Raw genomic sequence first — 19,495 nt, 5'->3', positions numbered from 1 at the left:
TCTTATCAGGACTCAGGGATTTATACAGAGTTGCCCCAGGTGAAAGCTGTTTGAATACAGTGTTTCAAATTATATTGGAAAAAAGCGACTGCTATTGGTCTACCAAATACATCTTGACTTGTAAAATTCACTCCTCCCTAACAGTTGTAGGTAAATTCAAGGCGAGTATTTTTGCTTCCTTTGCTTCACTAGAAACCTCCTCTCATTAGCAGAGTTTTTAAGATGTATATAGCTTAAAAAGAGACTGTAAATTCTAGAAATATGTATAGGTAATTCTTTATAGATCCTGCGAGACCAGTGAGAATTCCAACCACAGAACATTTTCTAAAATACGTTATTTAAGCTGTGCTGTAAGTTCTAGGATTACAACTGATTTTATTTATTAGGCAATCAAACTGCCTCCATTTAAATAATGTCTGACACACACTGAAGTTGAAATAGTACATCAGTAAATGGATTCAATGTATGCCTTTATGAAAACCTCTAAAAGTAATTTCCTATCAAATAAGCACCTTTAGAGTATTGAATGTGCCAAGTGTCAGAATTTTGTTAAAATTCAAAAGGAGTCAAGTGCAGATTTTTTCTTAAGAGTACACCTTGATTAGCTACATGAACTGAGGCATAATAAGACACATTCCCTTGTACCCACTAGAGAATAAACTATTTCAGAATTAAACATAAATTTAAATGCAATATGGTGACATCTTTTTGAATATACGCAACTTACCCAGGATATGATGTATTAATATTTTCAACATGGTTTGGAGATTAAATGATATTTAGCTATGTTTTTGCATTTACAACAAGCTGTCTGCCTGCAAATTTCTTTTTTTTTTTAATGCAAGAAAATACTTAGAGCTGCTCTAGTAGATGTTTACAATGTTTTATAGAAACCTTAACTGATCTATTTGTAAACATTTTAATGGTAATTCTTTTAGCAAACACACAATCTATTCATAACAAACCACATAGCATTTGATGTTTTCTCCATAAATCCACCGTACCTAATGCAATTTATCTTTTAAAAAATGTTTTGGGCTCAACACGGTTCTGAGTTGCTAAGAAAGCCACAAATAAGCACCTTATCTCTTTAATGACTTGCTTGGGCTTTCCTATATTTACTGCTTAATGATCGGAAGCATTTAATTTTCAAAGTTTCATTAAAACCCATCTACAAAGCTGGATGGATAAGCAATAGTGATTTGTGATAGAAGGTGTGGGAAGCCATTAACCTACATAGGTACCAAGGAGAAAAGTAAACATAGAAGAGAATACTTTTTTGAAGACAAGTCTCTTCCTATTTGTCATTATTAAACTCCAGAGCATCTGTTCCAAGTTTGATCTTCAATACGGATATGAGGCATTGCTGCCTGGAAATGAAAGTCTAAGATAAGGTAGGATTCTTAAGAGATCTTCATGAAAAAAAATAACCCAGGTTGCCATTTACTGGGAAGGGGAAATCAATACAAAGACCTAGAAACTTGTGGAGAGAGGACATTTTCTAGGTATAGGTCATAGTTTATCAAGTTGCCTCTTTTGCAATGTAATTTACTTGCTAATAAGACCAACTGACGATGTCTGAATAGTGTGTTATCATCAAAATGAGATTTTAAAATTCTCTCCTCATTTCTTGTGTGTTCGAGGTTTGCTGGTTTATTTTCCCTCAGTTCAGTGTGGGTACACAAGGTCGATTTAAAAGAAAATGAATGGTTTATATGCCTCTTTATTAAAAAAAAAAAAATTCCCAGCCCCACATGGTAAGTCCCCAAAATATTCCAAAAAATATTTAAGAAGCAGGCCTACCGTTCTCATCATCTGACTTATTTTCGTTGTCAGAATCAGTCAAGGTAAGGGCCGAGTTTTCACGACTGGACAGGCCGGAACTGCGCCTGGATTTTATCCCTCTCCCCCACAGTCTGATGGCATGTTCCGGAGACATCCCTCCCTCTGTGTCGGAATCGGCGTCAGACCCTGTGCTCAGGGAGTAGCCCTGGTGAAGGATGCCCAAGTCGGAGCAGTAGCCGCTTCGGTGTGGAGAGGGCTCACAGATTCCCAGCTCCGCGAGCGTGAAGTTAGTTCCTAGGGTGACAGCAAACAAAGAGACCGATTACAATTTGTGAAATGATTTCAAATTTCAAGTCTATTCTAACAAAAAGCAGACAGTTTTTCCTATTCAAAAAATATACCAGGTGTGCCATAGTATACAGCTAGGCAAGAGTATTTAGGCTATTGGGGTGTATTTGAGAAGTACAGCAACAACAAAAAAATAAACAACTGAGATTAATTTTAATCCTAGGATAGGATGTTCAGATTTTATTTCAAAAATTTCTCATTATTTACTGCTGTCTAGGTAGCACCAGGTAGCTGATAAAACACTGGATTTATAAGAAGAGCTAATATATACCAAGAATTTCCTTTGCTCCAGGTATCTTTTATTTTGTAATTTTTTTCTTATATTTAAAAAGTGCACAATTTTACGATGATGATAACATTACTATAATCATTCTGTCATTAGGGAAACTGAGGAACAGAGAACTTAAGTGACTTACCCAAGGTCACACATCTAGACTGCAGCAAAACCTGGATCTGATCCTTGAGCAGTCTGTCTTCATGCCAAAGAAGCTTAATCCTCCAATAAATGGGAGTGGCGGCCAGGAGACCTGGGGTCCAGTCCTAGCTTTCCACGGGTAAGGCCCATTGTGGCAACTCTTTTAACAACTTGAGCCTCAGTTTCTCTTCTGTAAAATCTGGGTATTACTCTCTTAAATTGCTCTCAGAATCGCTGCATGGTTTATATGTGATAAGATATACACCCGAGTATTATTTTTCAAGTGAGTATAGGTAAGGTGTTGCTTAAGTCAGAATTGTAGGGATGGAGTCAGTCCATTTTTTAAAATTTATTTCTTTATTTTCATTGAAGTAGAGCTGATTTACAATCTTGTGTTAGTTTCAGGTGTATGGCAAAGTGAATCAGTCATATATATATAAACACATACATATATCCACCTCTTTTTCAGATTTTTTCCCTGTATAGATTATTACAGAATACTAAGCAGAGTTTTTTGTGCTATACACTAGGTCCTTAGTAGTTATCTATTTTATATATATTTAGTAGTGTGTATATGATAAACTCAATCTCATTTATATGATAAACTTAATTTATCACTTCCCCTCTACATTTCCCCTCTGGTAACCATAATTTGACTGTGAGATCTGTGTTTCTGATTTGTAAATAAGTTCATTTGTATTATTTTTAAATCAGTTTCCACATATAAGTGATATAAGACTGTTTTTAAATGATATCAGTTTCTTTTCGCTAACACAACTGAAAACCACACGTGAGTTTTCTCACTGACAGTGAGTGTGTACACATATGGGAAGTGAAGGGATAGGCCCCTGGTTTGAGGGGAAGCAGAAAAGAATAAGCATTTATTGAACACGTTCACACTACCATGTGTTGGGCATGGGGCCAGGCACTCTAATAGGCTTTATCTCATTTAAATCTCATAAAAGCACAGCAGTTTAGGTGTTAACCACTTCACAGGGAGGCTAAATACTGTCTCCAAGGTCATACCTGGGCAAGTGGCAGATCTATGATTCACCCCTACATCTGTAGATTCCAAGTCTATGCTCTCTCTACAATGTCAAATGGTCTCAATCAAAAACCAGTCTAGCAACATTTTTGCACAGTAAATGTGCTATCTATTTGTATGTTTTAATAGCCAGCTTTAAAAAAGACATTTGAAGGCCTCACTGCATATTAGATGAAATCACATGGTGCACTGTACTTACTGACATTTAAATCTGTCCCTATTCATGGACAATGAAAAAAATACATAATGAAGAAATTCACTCTTATGCTATTAATATCAATGAAGAAAATCTTCTAAGTAGCACAAAACGCATGGGCTTGCTCTCTCTCTCTCTGCTGATTACATTAGAGTCACTCATTGTTCAAACTCATGACATAAAGAACACTATGAATGTCTACATACGTGACATCATTTCTCAGATTTTATTTTTAAGAGGCCCCAGACAACTGTGTATATTAACTTCGTATGAAGCTAATTTGTCACAGACACAAGTATTTTTATTCTGAGGCTTTACTTTATTGCACAATGGACTTCTACAGCCTTCTTTTGCTGTGTTAATGGAATCAAATCCAATACTATATATAATTGTCTCTGGAGATTGAAACTGTTCATTGGAGAGCCAACTCAAGCAAACATTTCTGTGAGGGTGGAGTCACTTCCTACTACCTATGTGGGGAAGAAGGGTGTCCTCACTGCCAATCAGCATAGTTCTCAGTGGTTATTCCCTGAGCAGAGTTTCATGATGCTGTCTGAAATTCTCTACTCAGTGTATTCTCTTCCAGATTGCATCCTTGGCAATTAGGTATTATCTTCTAATTGTATACTAAAATGTGTATTTCAGCTTTAGTAGTCTATAAAACTCAAGTAGGCTCATATGTGTCTGATATTATAACACTTCTGTCTATATTGTTGTTTTTCTCATGCTTCAGTCATTGGAAAAAGTCATTTCAAGTGAACATTCTTCCATTTGTCTTCTGAGCTCAGGTTTCCTCTGGAGGGTCATGAGATACATTGCTTCCTTTTCCTTCCTCAAAGGAAAGGAGCCCAAACTAAAACATACATATTTTCACTTCACAGGTGGTAATTTTGATTCCATTTGAAATGGAGTGTGCATGTATTAAGGCAACATTCCTGATGGCCTATTTCACATCTTATTATCTGGAACTAGGCTTCAAAGACCTCCTCACAAAAAGAGATACAGCTATGTGAGCAAAGGAAGCCTCAAATTTCTGAGGAGCCCATGTGCTCCTCAATCTGGGTACTAGAATTCATAGACAGGAAGCCTAGAACATGGGGGGCTGTGGAATAAATGCAGTGCCCTTTCTCTGGTTAGAACATTTACTTGATGATAACAAATGAAAATATGTTTCTGTTAAACTTGAAACAAACTTGAGCGCTCCATCAATCAGTGAAAATTTGCATAAATTTTTAAGCCACCACAGTGTTAGAAAAAAGTGTACTTCAAGAGTTCCAACTTCAAGCTTACAAACTTGAGGCTGAACAAGCAACATTGTGAAGAAAATGGAAGGTGTTATACCAAACTCATCAGAAAAAGTTAAGCTCACACTTTTAGAAAGGCAAGTTTTCCTCTGAAAACAGAAGTGTTTCTTCAAAAATATCCCTTTCTAAAGTCCTCAGCTTCATCTTCCACTGGGACCACACTTTCTCAATGCTATGTCTCCCACAATTCCTAGTTTGGTACCTTTTTGCTCTCAACTAACTTATAGAAGACAAAACCTTGCTCTTAAGTCCCTGGGACAGATTGCGGACCAAGCCTTTCCCAAGTTTGCTGGCTTAACAACATAATGTTGGAGAGTCTTGGACATGGTAGAAACGAAAGATGGGTCTATCATTTATTAAATCATTCAACACATAGTTATTGTTCCTAGTGCTGTGCTAGACACTGGGGATATAACAGTGAGCAGTATAAAACTACAGTCATGACATCTATAGTCTAATCGGGAAAGGGGCATTAATCAGAGAATCACATAAAAAAGTACAATCTATACAATGATAAATATAAGGTAGAAAAGGGTCAGGGAGCCATGAAAGGTCACCCCTTCATTTTGCCACAGCTTGCCCACATGTTCCTCTAGTGGCAGACATGAGGGACTAGGAATTACTCCACCGAGAAGCTATCATACCCCTTCCACTTGTTCTTATCATACCCAGTTTCCCAAACATCCCTCCAAATGAATTTCTTTAGACAAGCAATTTTCATGTATTTTGTCTTAAAGCATGAAGCCCTCATGTTATATACCACCCTGCTTAGCATGTAAATAGTAGGGGGGGTGTTAATACTATGTCAACTTATTGTTTTACACTTACTTTGCTCATTGATGGAAGACTGATTTGGCTCTAATTCATCTTGTATAATTATGTCTTTATTAAGCTCCATGGCAGCTTTGAATAGAAGAGAGAAACTAGTCATTGTGTGATTCTCCAAGCTAAGATTTCTAGTGGAAAGCAGTCAACATTTCATTCCTTCTTTACTATCTTGCAGAAAGATAAAAAAAGAGGCGCAACGTTTAGGTATTCATGGAACACAAATTCACACTCACTCTGCCTCCAACCTCCCTGATATCACTAATGCAAGTGGGTGTGGATGATGTCTCCGACTCCTCTCAGTTATGTCTTTTTTTGCTGCTGTCAATACACAGTTTAGTGTTGTCCCATATTACATTGTCAAGACCAGAGTCAATATCTGTATAAATGAATGATTACACAAAATAAATGGTATTTATATCAAGGAATTTTATTATAATTTAAGGTGTTATCAATGTCTGAATATTGCCACTGAGAGACTGTCAATGTCTAAAAACTGTTAGGTGATCAGGATAGCGGAACACAAGTTTTTAAAAACAACTCAGTTGATAAGTCTCTTTTGCTTTAAGTCGTCTTTTATTACGAGTTAAGTTTTTGCTTTATATTGGAGTATAGCTGATTAACAATCTGATCATTTCAGGTGCACGGCAGAGCAGCTCAGCTATACATATACATGCATCCATTCTCCCTCAAACTCCCCTCCCAGCCAGTATGCTATATAACATTGAGCAGAGTTCCCTGCAATATACAGGAGGCTCTTGTTGGTTATCCATTTTAAATGAAACAGTGGGGACATGTCTTCTTTCGAATCATAACCTCGGTATATGACCTAGATCCTTTCCAAAGCTTTTTTAGAGAAAAATTTTGCAATAGATTTCAGGAGTCATCCTTTGACCAACTAATTTCACTTGGGGATACAATCCTAAAGAAGGATATGTCACTGCACTGTGATCTTGGCTTTATTTTCAAAGTTCTTACCAACTTCTCACACTTTGAAATAACCTTTAAGTAGGAAAAACACATATGTCGCTAAGTCAGAATTACCATGTCATGGTAATACCAGTGAATACAAATAGCACTGAAAATGTCAGGATTTGAACAGATTTTCTACTATGAGGGCAGAAAGATAAAAGTTAACTGTAGTAATGGCCTAAATGTTTACTATGTGAGTCCCCTGAGTTTAAGAGAAGAAATTTCACACGTGGGAAGAAAAGTTGCTGTAACATGAAAATAGTCAATAGTAATCGTTTATGAAATGATCCCCACCTATCCCCACCCACTTATTACCAGTATCTCTTCTCATATCAAGCACCATATTAATGTCAATCATTAATCAGTTGCTGATAATGGGAAATGACATGGTACCGATCTAAGATTAAATTATAAAACTGGTGAAGTTGCAGATTTCCATGAAGTCAATAAAAGTGATAATAGAAACACTAGAATCATAATCAAGACCACAAAATAACCAAGATCTAACAGAATTAAGTTATTAAGAGAAAATATAAATGAATGCTGGCATGGTAATGTCAACTGTTGGTGGGAACGTAAATTGATACAGCCACTATGGAGAACAGTATGGGGGTTCTTTAAAAAAACTAAAAACAGACCTACCATATAACCCAGTGATTCCACCACCGGGGCAAATACCCTGAGAAAACCATAATTCAAAAAGACATATGCACGCCAATGTTCACTGCAGCGCTACTTAAAATAGCTGGGCATGGAAACAACCTAAAGCTCAATCCACAGAGGAATGGATAAAGAAGATGTGGGGTGTGTGTGTGTGTGTGTGTGTGTATACACACACATACATATACAATGGAATATTACTCAGCCATAAAAGAGAATGAAATTGGGTCATTTGCAAAAATGTGGATGGACCTCGAGTCTGTCATACAGAGTGAAGTCAGAAAGAGAAAAACAAACTAACACATATATGTGAACTCTAGAAAAATGGTACAAATGAGCCACTGGGAGATTGGAACTGATGCACTCCATGTGTGAAACAGTTAGCTAGAGGGCACCTCCTATATAGCATAGGAGCTCAGCTCAGTGTTCTGTGGTGACCGAGACGGGTGGGATGGCAGGAAGGGTGGAAGGCAGGGTCAAGAGGGACAGGATATATGTACACCTGCAGTTAATTCACTTTGTTGTACAATATTGTGAAGCAACTATACCCCATTTAAAAAAAAATCCTGGAAATAGAAAAGGTTGAGGGACTTCTAGTTCTAGACCAAGATGAAATTGCCCACTTCTCTATATACCTGTCTTTAAGGACAGCTAAAATCCCTGGACTGTACATGTAAAAACTACATAAAATGAGTCTAAAAGAGGTTTGGAAGAAGACAGATCTATTTCCTCCTGGGACCCTGGAGGAAAACATTGCGGTGAGTTCTCTGGGTTTCCTTTCCACCTCATATATCCCAGATGTGGTGCTAGAGAAACCTGCAAACTGAAAATACCAACGGAAGCAGACCAAAGTGAAGCCTACTCCAATGAGGGGTCCTTCCCCACCACATACTAGGGTGGAATCAAAGACCAACTGGTGACTGGAATTATTATGGTCACTGAGGGGTGATGAGCTTTCCCTGATTCCCCTACAGAGGGTCGCTGGAGGAGATGAAGGGAAGATAGACTTCCATCTGTGCACAGTGGTCATGAGGTACCCTTCCCTCTCCTTGCTGGTGTTTGAGGAGGATAAATGTCAAATCTAGTTTCACTACCACTGGGCGACTCACAGGGAACTCTAAGGAGTAGCCCTCTCCCTCTCAAGCAGGTTGGTATATGCAGGGTCCTAGTGGGGAGTCCCAAACCCCAACTCTGCAAGGAGGCATCCCTCCCCACTCCACCCCAATTGTCCCCCTTGTCAAAGTGAGTCAAGTGAGGAACCTGGGCTTTCACCTCCACCTGCCAGTCAAGCCTCAGGGTCCCATTGTTCCCAAAGGCTTGGTGTCAGAGGAGGCCTACTGAAACAGTATTTAAATAAGATCCAGATTTTTGAAACAATATTTCCAATAGCCAGGATACAATAAAAAAATCACTCATCGTGCCAAGAATCAGGAAAATCTCAATGTGAATGAGGAAAGATAATTATTAATAAAAAATTAACTAGAGGCCATTTGGAAAATTAAAGAATCAAAATATTTTTGTTTTTGCTAAATATGGTCCTCTGTGATCATGCTGCAAAATGCAACTCAGAATGAAAGATGAAATACTGTACACTCATACAGTTGTGCCATAAAATGTATATTGTGCCCCACACAAATTATTATTCTTTATCCTTTTGAATAAATATAGTACAGCTGGAATAATAAATTGTATTAAACATAAAATATACTCTTGATAATCAATCATTTTCTCAAGATAAAGTCACAATAAATTATTTTTACTATTTTATATGAAATATTGCTTCTTTCTAAACAGTGATTCATTTTTGAAGTGGCCTTTCTTCTAGGATCATTTATCCTAAGACAAAGAGAATCTCTTATAAATAAACATGGGTCACTTTTCTTAGGCAAATGTTAGACTCTACATTTTAAAGTCAGGGATGAATCCTGACTCCAAATTTTTGTACCAGATATTTAAGAAAAGAACACAAATTATAATACTATAGTTCTCTTTATCACAGAAAGTGAAGTAATTTAATCTGATGCCATAAGCTTTTGCAAACTAGAAAGCTATCAGGCAAAATAGGAAATTATAAGATAAAACATAACTTTTATTTTGCTTTGACTCATCAAAATATATCACCAAATTATTACCTTACATTTAATGTTGATACTTTAAATTTTGCACAGTTAAAGATATGTATAAGTGATACAAAATATTCAGTCCAAAACAAATACCAACAATATCTAAAATACTATTTTCATACAAATTTAAAATCTACATATTTGTACATGCAATGGTAATCATTTTGAAAACCAATGAAGGAGCTATTTAATGAATTCTAATGTTTTATACTTGTGTATACTAAAATTCTTCACATCAACTCTCTCTTAATGCCCTTCTAAAGTTCATCTGATTTTACACATTCAGATATTTTTCCAAATGTTGACAAAACTGTTCACAAAATATCCTGTGGCTTAAAACCACAGAGTAGGTGTACATGTATTATTATTCATAAAATGTAAGTCCAATATTTATATTTCAAAAATATCCTTTACAAATCGAAATTTTCTTTTGAGTATAGCACCTAAAATGTTCATATTTTAATATTTTTAAACTTGCAGAATTATCACTTTGGTCTCTATCTGAATCTCTGATATGTCACAACTTATCAAATTTGTAACCAGAATCATTCCAATGTTAATAAACACTTTCCAAATCAAAAAAACACCAAAGGCTAGTTAAACAGAAAAGTTTCCAGTATTTAAGGTTTTCCTGTAAGCTTTATCCCCTCAAAGTCAAAAGCGAACGTGGCATTCTCCTCTGATATGGCATTTTCATGTTCCAATCTGAACAAAGCCCATTTGTAAAACCCAAAAGCCGACTACAACAAAAGTTTCTCCTAAACAACTGCCAGTTCATAAATATAAATGAAATGTTCCCGAGCTTGCTGGAGACTCTTTTCTGCTGATGAAAATTCCAACAAGATTAAAAATCAATTCCAGTATTAAAAACTATAGCAATCAGTTATCCTATGTAAGAGCATTACAAAGGCATACAGTCATCTGACCCTGTGAGACTCTGCTATTTCAAACAGTTTTTTGTTCATCAGGAAAAATAAAGAAAGCAAAGGACAAGAGTGGGTAAGCTGCAATGGTCTAACTGTTCTGAGTTTGAGAATGTAAGATTAGCTTATGCTTTCTGAGAGCTTCAGAAGGTGGCAGGCACTGTCTTAGATGCTGTTATATACAGATTTCCAGTTAATTAGGGTAGCAGCCTTGTAAAATAGTCATTACCTACATAGCCACGGGTTCAAATGGGATTCCACTGTCTGTTTCAAAAATACTTGTGGACCATATATTCTTAGAATTAATTACTTCTGATGAGTCTCCACTTTATAAAATACACATAAAAATAGCACCTGCCTTTATAAGATTCTTTTGAACACTTGAGTTAGATAAGGCAGGTCAAAGCGCTTACAACACTTCCTGCCACTCAGTAATTACACGGCAAATGTAGATAATATGATGATCATCGGCTTACAAATGAAGGAACTTGCTTGTTTTAAAAAAAATTACAGGATTATTAACACTTTGTGTTTCTTGAGTTGTTTTTGAAAGTTTTGGAACAATACATTTTTCTAGGGATATATTTTGTAGGGATAAGCTTTCCCAGGGAAGTATGCCTGTTTCATCTACGTCTTCAAATGGGTTGGCACAGATTTATCCAGGTATTTTAAATCCCTTTAAATTTCTTCTGGGTTTGTAGAATGCTTCTTCTTCTTTTTTTTTTTTAATCCCTGAAATTATTTTATTTGTGCTTTTTTTGACTGGATTGGTTTCAGCAATGATAAATTGCTTTTGTCTTTCAATAAATAAATTTTCGCTTTCCTGGTTCTATCTACTATCTATACATGTTTTCTAGTTTATTCATTTTTATGGTTTCATATATACATATATATACACACACACACACAAATACCCTTTTTTCTTTTGTTCTTTGAGTACAGACAGTTGATCTTTTTCGTATGCTTAAAATTTGATTTCTTATGACATCAGTGTTCAGCCATTTTTCCTTTTTATTGTAAACATTTCAGGCTATATATTTCTAAGGATCACTTTCAATGCATCTCATAGGTTTTCACTCACAGCATCTTCACTGTGGCTTAGATATAAATATTTTAATGTTTCAAATGAACCTATTTATTGCATTTACAAATGTATTAGAGTACTTTGTATATATTTCTGGTTTTGAACTCTAATTTACCTGCATTTAGCTAAAAGAGCATCATTTTTATATTACTAAATTTGGGAAGAATTTTAAAATTTCCTCCATAACCTGATAAATTTTTCAAAGTATTTCATATCCACCTGAGAGAAACACATGTTCTCTAATTATTAGGTGCAATATTTGACATATTTCAATGAAACCAAATTATTAATCCTGTGTTCAATTTTTCTACATGGTACTAAATTGCTATTTAATTGTCTTATCAAGAATTGAAAGTTACATGATGAATTTTCTTACTATGATTTGTGTTTCTCCCCATAGCTTTATCTGTATTTGCATTATGTCAATTTAAGGTTATATTATAGGGCTTCCCTGGAAGCTCAGTTAGTAAAGAATCTGCCTGCAGTGCATGAGAGCTGGATTTGATCCTTGGGTCGGGAAGATCCCCTGGAGAAGGAAATGGCAAACCACTCCAGTATTCTTGCCTGGAAAATCCCATGGACAGAGGAGCCTGGAGGGCTACAGTCCCTGGGGTTGCAAGAGTTGGACATGACTGAACAACTAAAAAAAGGCTATGTTATAGGTATATATTTAGAATAATTAGAATAATTATAATTTTCTGATGGATTGAACATTGTCATTAATATGTAGTGACTCTTTATCTCCAATAAGCTTTGAGATTATATCTGCTTTTTTATTATTAATTATATTTTACAAGGAATTTGTCCATTTCATCTAATTTGCCATAGTTAATGACAATGTTCTTGAATACACACAGGATCCATAACAATATTCCTTCTTTCATTCCTGATTTGGAGTATTTGTGTATTCTCTTTTTTTCTTCTTGATTATTTTAGCTATTGCTTTATCAATTTTATCAGTTTTTCAAAGACCAGTTTTGGGCATTAATATTTTCATTAACTGTTTCTTTTTCATTTCTTTAATTTTTGTTGTCATCTTAATTATTTATCTCTACTTATTTTGGGTTTCATTTTCTTAGCCTTGTCTAGTTTCTTGTGACAGAAATGTAGATCACTGATTTAAAAACAATTTTTATTTCTTAAATAAAAATACAAACCTATCACCTACCCCTCTTTTCCTGCATCTCACAAATTTGGATATGTTGTACATTCCATTATCATTCAATTCCAGATATTCCCTAATTTCTCTTGTACTACTTTGATTAATGGATTACTTAGAAATATATAGTTTTATTTCCACATACTTGGGGCTTGTCTAGATTTCTTTATTGCTAATGATTTCTCACTTAAGTACTTGGTGGACAGAGGACGCATTCTCTAGGATTCCCTCTTGAAATTAACTGAGACTCACTTTGTAATCCTTTTATCAATTTCAAATATCCATCTTTTTCTCTGGTAATATTCATGGTCTCAAAGTCTAGTTTGCCTGATACGAAACCATTCAGCTTTGTGAAGTTTACTGTAAACTGAACATTCTGTCTAATTTCCTTTCTTTACTTTCAACTGTTCTGTCTTTGTATTTAAAAAAGTATCTCTCGCAGACAGCATATATTTAGGACTTGCTGTTTAAATAATTAGACAATCTTTTCCTTTTAATCAGTGTACATTTATATTAATGTAATTTTTTATTCTGCTGGATTCAGGTTCACCACTTTGCTGCTTTTCCTGTTTGTCCCTTTTCTGATGTTCCTCTTCTCTACCTTCACTTGGGTTGATAATTCTTTTTTAAATTCCGTTTTAATTTTCTATTGGATTCTTATCTATATCTTAACATGTTTTTAGTGGTAGCTTTAAGGATTACAATATGTATATCAGTCTGTTTAGAGTTCTAATCTTACTTGATACAAGCTGTTCTTCTCATTTCTATGAATTCCTTATTTCTTTATTCTAAAAAATTCTGACTGTCTTTTAAATATCTACTCACTCCAAAACTCTTTATTATCTTCACTAATTAAACTAAGACTAGTCTTTCTCCTAATGTTTCTATTAGTTTTAACATATTGTCCTTTCTGTGCCATCTCTTGCTAATTTCTTCTGGTTATCTTTTTCAGTTGACCAATTCTCTTTTTAATTGTGCCTGATGTCATATTTACTGTATGTAAAAAGTTTTTATTTCAACAATTATGTATTGACTATTTCCTTTATAAAATTTATCCTAGTTTTTTAAGTGTTTCTATTCCATTTTTCTATTATATTCTTACTTGCTAATTTGCATATTACACATAGTTGAAAGTGTGCAACTGACAAATTCTAATGTTTTAGGGCTTTAAGGATCAAAAATGGTTGTTCGTTGACTTGTTCACTCTTAATTATAAAGTTTTTTTCTTACATACTTAATTAGATTTAACTTTAGCTGACATAAGTTTATTTTCATTTTTAAAAATCACAAGGGCCTATAGTGAAGACTCTTGTCTCCTGGAAAATGTCTAGTTGCTCCCTTTCAGGCCATGGACACTCTTCACCACGTGTCTCTTATCAGGTTTCCAGAATAACACAGGAATCTCAGTTTCATGTCCTGCATCTTGCTCTGAGTTCAAGGTTAGATCTCCCAGTTGAAACTCTGAGGGCAACCCTTTTCTCTCACTGAAGTTCTCCTATGAGCTTGCAATTCAATCTTCACAGTTCTGACTTCAGCTCCTTCTTAGTTCTTATTTTGTTTTGTTTTAGTTATTTAGAGATTTCTCTTACTCTCAGGACTGTGCTGTTGTTTTGATCAAGCTAATTAATATTTCTATGTTTCAAATTTCTCACCTGTACAGCACTACCAATCTCGAGGTCATTGTGTTGATGAATAAGTATATATATAAATTTAGAACAGAATACTCAATAAATATTAGTTATTATTATGAGTATTACTGTGATGTTACCTAGTAAGTGTAAAACTACAAAACGATGGGCATGATTTCATTTTCCAACTTTTCCTACCCCTATGCAAATGAAGTACTTTTTCCTATTAAGCTGCATATATTTAGATATATTTAATGCTTATTCTATTATGTTATGTATTATCCTGCTTTTTCAAAGTAATATAAAGAAGATTTGATATGTCAGTATAGAAGCTACCAGTATTAGCTGAAATTTTGACAAAGGCATATGACATTTGCATTCTCAGCACTCATGAAGGTCCCTGTCTCCATCATGCACTTGATGTTTTGAAAACATTTTGACTTTCCCATCATTGAAGAATCATTCCAGAGCTCAAGAGTTAATTAACTCATCTACAGTCTGACATCTAGTGAGATGGATAGATCACAGTCTATCACCAGGTGAAAATATGTATAACAGGTATTTTGCTTCAGTAACTAATCTGGATCTACACTGTAACTGCAAATATTTGGGGGAGAAATGTTAATGATGTATTCTTGTTTGTAAATCAATTCCCTTAAATCAAATGCTTCATCACCAATTACTGTCAGGATTTAGATACTTGTCTAAAACCAATGTAAGCATCCAGCCATTGAGCTTGTACAAAAATAACACAACCACAGCTTCCTAGTGCCTGTTAGCATCCGTTAAACAGGGAGAGGATAATTGAAACTGAGTCAAGGGTTTTCCTTTTCTTCCTTTCCCACCTTGCTTCCTGTGTTTCAAACACATGTCATAGGTTACGAATACATGTAAAGCCTTAATTACATTTAGCATCTGGCAGCTGTTGACTTGCAGAGAGTTGTTGAGTCACATAAATTCCAAGTCAGAAAGAAATTCAGGAATAGAAGGCAGAAGTTTGCCCAATGGAGGAAAAAATAATCTTTTGTCATCACAGCTGAAATACTCTACTATCAGCACTGTTATATTCACGGTGTGAGCGATGCTGTAACTAATCAGTCTCAGCAACACCAGAGACTATCTCACCACTAAAATACATATTTCCAAAGTGATTGAAGTCATCAGCTGAAGGACCTTACAAGCATTGCTTTCAATGGGTGATGGATGTGTACCTGTACTGGAGAAAACTTCATGGGGATTTCAGTCTCCAGAGGTATCAACTGATAACTTTTCAACAGCAAGATCTTCACACTCTCTATTCAACACTTCACCAAAGTTAGATGTGTTAAGTAATTTAATTCAGATACTGATTACTTTAGGAAGAAATGTCTCCTGAGAAACTGGCACAGAGAGCTGCAAACCTTTAACGCTGGCCACCATTTGCCACATGATACAGTTTTATGAGGAGAGAACTGTCAGAAATCATGGTCTTTGTCTTAATAGACATAGATCTCAAAATCCAAATATCAAGTTATAAAAGCACAGTTAGAAAAATATGAGTGATATGCATTGCATATAGATATCTATACACTAACAGGATAATTTTGAATAGCAAAAATAAACCTTAAATTCTTAATAGCAATAACTTCTGGAGGCAAAGTTGGGGGGCATTTAGAAAAGGATTTGAAACAAATTTGACAAAATGGTAACACTTGTTAATTAGAAAAGAATACTCTGCTAATTGGAAATTATGAGTATTATATGCTTTATTCTTTGTACTTTCCTGTGATATGAAACTTTTTTCCTAAAGGTTAAAATAATTAAAAATAGAAGGCTTGGACCAATCTAACTCCATCCCCAACTTTAAAATATCATGTGATATCATAATTTTCTCATTGTTCTGTCATTCAAAATTTTTATGTTTATATTTTGATTTAAACTACAGAGAAATGCCTTTAGTTCCATGCCTCTTTACGTTCCAGTCAATCAGAAATAAACTCATGAAGCAAAATAAATGCAATCAATGAATAAATAAACTGTGGTACATTCAGTGGAGAAGGAAATGGCAACCCATTCCAGTACTCCTGCCTGGGAAATCCCATGGACAGAGAGGCCTGGTGGGCTAGTGTCCACGGGGTCGCAAAGAGTCAGACAAGACTCAGTAACTGAGCAAAGTACATTCAGACAATAGAATATGATTCAGGACTAAAAGGAAAGGCTCTATCAAACCATTAAAAGACACAGATGAAACTTAAATCCATATTACTAAACGAAAGAACCCAATCTGAAATGGCTACATGTGTATGATTCCAAGTATGGGGCATTCTGAAAAAGACAGAACTATGGAGACCATAGAAAGGTAAGAGGTTGCCAGGAATTGGGCAGGGGGAGATGACTAGGCTGGACATGTGGGACTTTAGGACAGTGAACATACTCTGTATGATACCATCATGATAAAGACACATTGTTATACATTTGTTCAAACCCATAGAATGTATAGCATCAAGTGTGAACCGTAATGTAAACCATGGATGCTGGGTGATTACGATGTGTCAATGTCTTGACAGATCCATCAGTTTTAACAAATGTCTGTCATTCTGATGAGGAATGTTGATAATGGGGAGGTTATGCACGTGTGGAAGGGAGCACATGAGGAATATCTGCACCTTCCATTCAATTTTGTCATGAACCTCAAAGTCGCTCAGTCATGTCTAACTCTTCGTGACCCCATGGACTATACAGTGCGTGGAATTCTCTAAGCCAGAATACTGGAGTGGGTAGCCTTTCCCTTCTCCAGATCTTCCTCACCCAGGGATCGAATCCAGGTCTCCGCATTGCAGGTGGATTCTTTACCAGCTGAGCCACAAGGGAAGCCCTTCTAAAAATTACTTTTAATTAAAAAAGAAAAAGTAAATGTAACCAATTCATTACATGACAGATACACTGCCAGGAAATCCTTGCACTTTTCTCCCTAAGAGAATGACTCTACATTTTTCTGTGGTTAAGAGTACTTGACAAACAAACAACCCAGAGTCTGAATCTCTACTCTACCACTTATGATATGGTTTGATCACAAGCTAGTTAACTCAGCCCTCGTGCCCCCAAGGATTAGTCTGCTTTCCTATGAAATAGGTTGAATAATACCTAGGCTCAGAAGACTGTAGAAACCAAGTTATCTACACTCATTAAACACTTAGCAGTGTAGCCAGAGCATAGGGATGCTGAATAAAATGTTCTAGATATACTATCAAGTAGTGGAAACAGTAGCAGAAGCAGAGATTTTAGAACCCTCACTTGTGGAATCTACATTCATGTGTAGATTGATATGGTTATCTCACCACCCCAAATCAGAGTGAGGGCTCCCCCAAGAATACAGACAGCTGACCACCTGGGAGCAAACACATGAGTACATGAGAGGAGACATATACCTAAAAGAATGGGTGGACTTGGGCAAGCAGAATGAAGGGAAGGAACCCTCATTCACTTCGTCAGTATTTACGAAGTGCTTAGTAAATATTCGGGGCTTCCCAGGTTGCTCAGTGGTAAAGAATCTGCCTACCAATGCAGGAGGCACAGGAGACACAGGTTCAATCCTTGGGCCAGGAAGATCCCCTGGAGGATGAAACGGCAACCCACTCCCTAATTCTTGCCTGGAGAATCCCATGGACAGAGAGGCCTGGAAGGGTCAAGTCCATGGGGTCGCGAAGAGTCTGACAGGACTGAGTGACCGAACACACAGCATGAGCGTTCAGCCTTGGTCAAACGACTTGGGATAGATCAGCACACAAAGGAGATAAAGATCGGTGTTCCTCAGAAGCTTATATTTTAGCCAGGGTAGACAAAAAAATAAACAGTTAATATAATGACTAAGTACTAATATCTTCAAAGGTGAGATGTAAAAACAGAGAAAGTAGAGTAGTGAAAGCCATTTATGAGGATTTTGAATTATTTGATCTTGGGAAGATCTCAGGGAGAAGCGGGCATTTAGCAAAGGCTGGAAGGATTTGAGGGAGTCAGCTTTCTCATACCCCGGGGGGCAAAAAGCAACTGTCTGTGCACGGGTCCCAAGGAGAAGCATACCAGGGATGTTCTAAAGCGTCAAGAAGAATGGAGTGGCTGAAATGAAGTGAGCAAAGGTGCAAACTTCAGGGAAGGGCTAGAGTGTTAATGAGAGCTGGGTCTGGAAGGGTTTAGGGGTGATTTTAAGGACACTGCTTTTTAAGAGCAAAGAGAAAGCTATTATACTGTTTTGGGGGAGAGGAGTGACATCACCTAACTTATATCTTTAAAGATTGCACCATTGTGTTTGACACAAGCAAGAACAGCATGCAGGAGATGCTCGGAATGCGTCTGTAAGAGCTGATCACAGTCCATTCCAGTTGGAAGCAGTGGGCTGGTGGGCAGAGTGGGATTTCCTGGTGGATGGATTACATGTAGGGTGTGGCAGAAAGAGAGAAATCAGAAATGACTTCAGTACTTTCAAACTGAAAACTAGGAGGGAGTTGCCAGGGACTGTGATGGGGAACGATGCAAAAGAGCAAGTGGTGTGTGTGTGTGTGTGTGTGTGTGTGCGTGTGTGTGTGTGTGTGGAGGGTCAGGATTCCAGTCATGGACATTTCAGTTTGGAATGTGTGTGAGACATACAAATGGAGATGCTGAGTAGGTCAACAGATCAATAAGTGACAGGTTTGATATAAGCGATAGAGATTTGGGAGTCATTGGCATATGTATGCTATTCTGTGTTACGGAAGTGGGCCAGACTACCAGTGTGAAAGACCTGTAGGTAGAAAAGAAAACCAGAGACTGGGTCTTCGGTTACTTCTATACTCAAGAGGATGGAGCAGAGAGGAAGGAGCAATAAAGGAGCATGGAAAAGAGCAACCAGTGCAATGGTTGGAAAGCCACAAGCATGTGCTGGGGGACAATCTAAGCGAAGAAAGTGTATCCAAGAGGAGGGAGTGATGAACTCTTTCAAACGTTGCTGACAGGTCAGTAAGATGAGATTGGAAAACTGAGCATCAAAATGTAGTGACATGGTAAGCACTGGTG

The 19,495-nt window shown here is 36.5% G+C and overlaps 1 protein-coding gene across 1 annotated transcript in view; it reads right to left on the bottom strand.

Moving 5' to 3' along the window:
• TENM2 (teneurin transmembrane protein 2) overlaps nt 1-19,495 on the bottom strand; it is a 1,359,342-nt gene that overhangs the window by 942,158 nt on the left and 397,689 nt on the right. The window contains exons 5-6 of the mRNA XM_065919048.1: nt 5,922-5,996; nt 1,804-2,079 (exon numbers count right to left, since the gene is read on the bottom strand). Coding sequence (XP_065775120.1) covers nt 1,804-2,079; nt 5,922-5,996 — 351 coding nt within the window. The remainder of the gene's footprint in view (nt 1-1,803; nt 2,080-5,921; nt 5,997-19,495) is intronic.

The sequence above is a fragment of the Muntiacus reevesi genome, chromosome 1 (assembly GCF_963930625.1).
Source record: "Muntiacus reevesi chromosome 1, mMunRee1.1, whole genome shotgun sequence".
Lineage (NCBI taxonomy): Eukaryota > Metazoa > Chordata > Mammalia > Artiodactyla > Cervidae > Muntiacus > Muntiacus reevesi.
The sequence above is the reverse complement of the archived record's forward strand: the minus strand, read 5'-3'. Positions and strand labels throughout refer to the sequence as shown.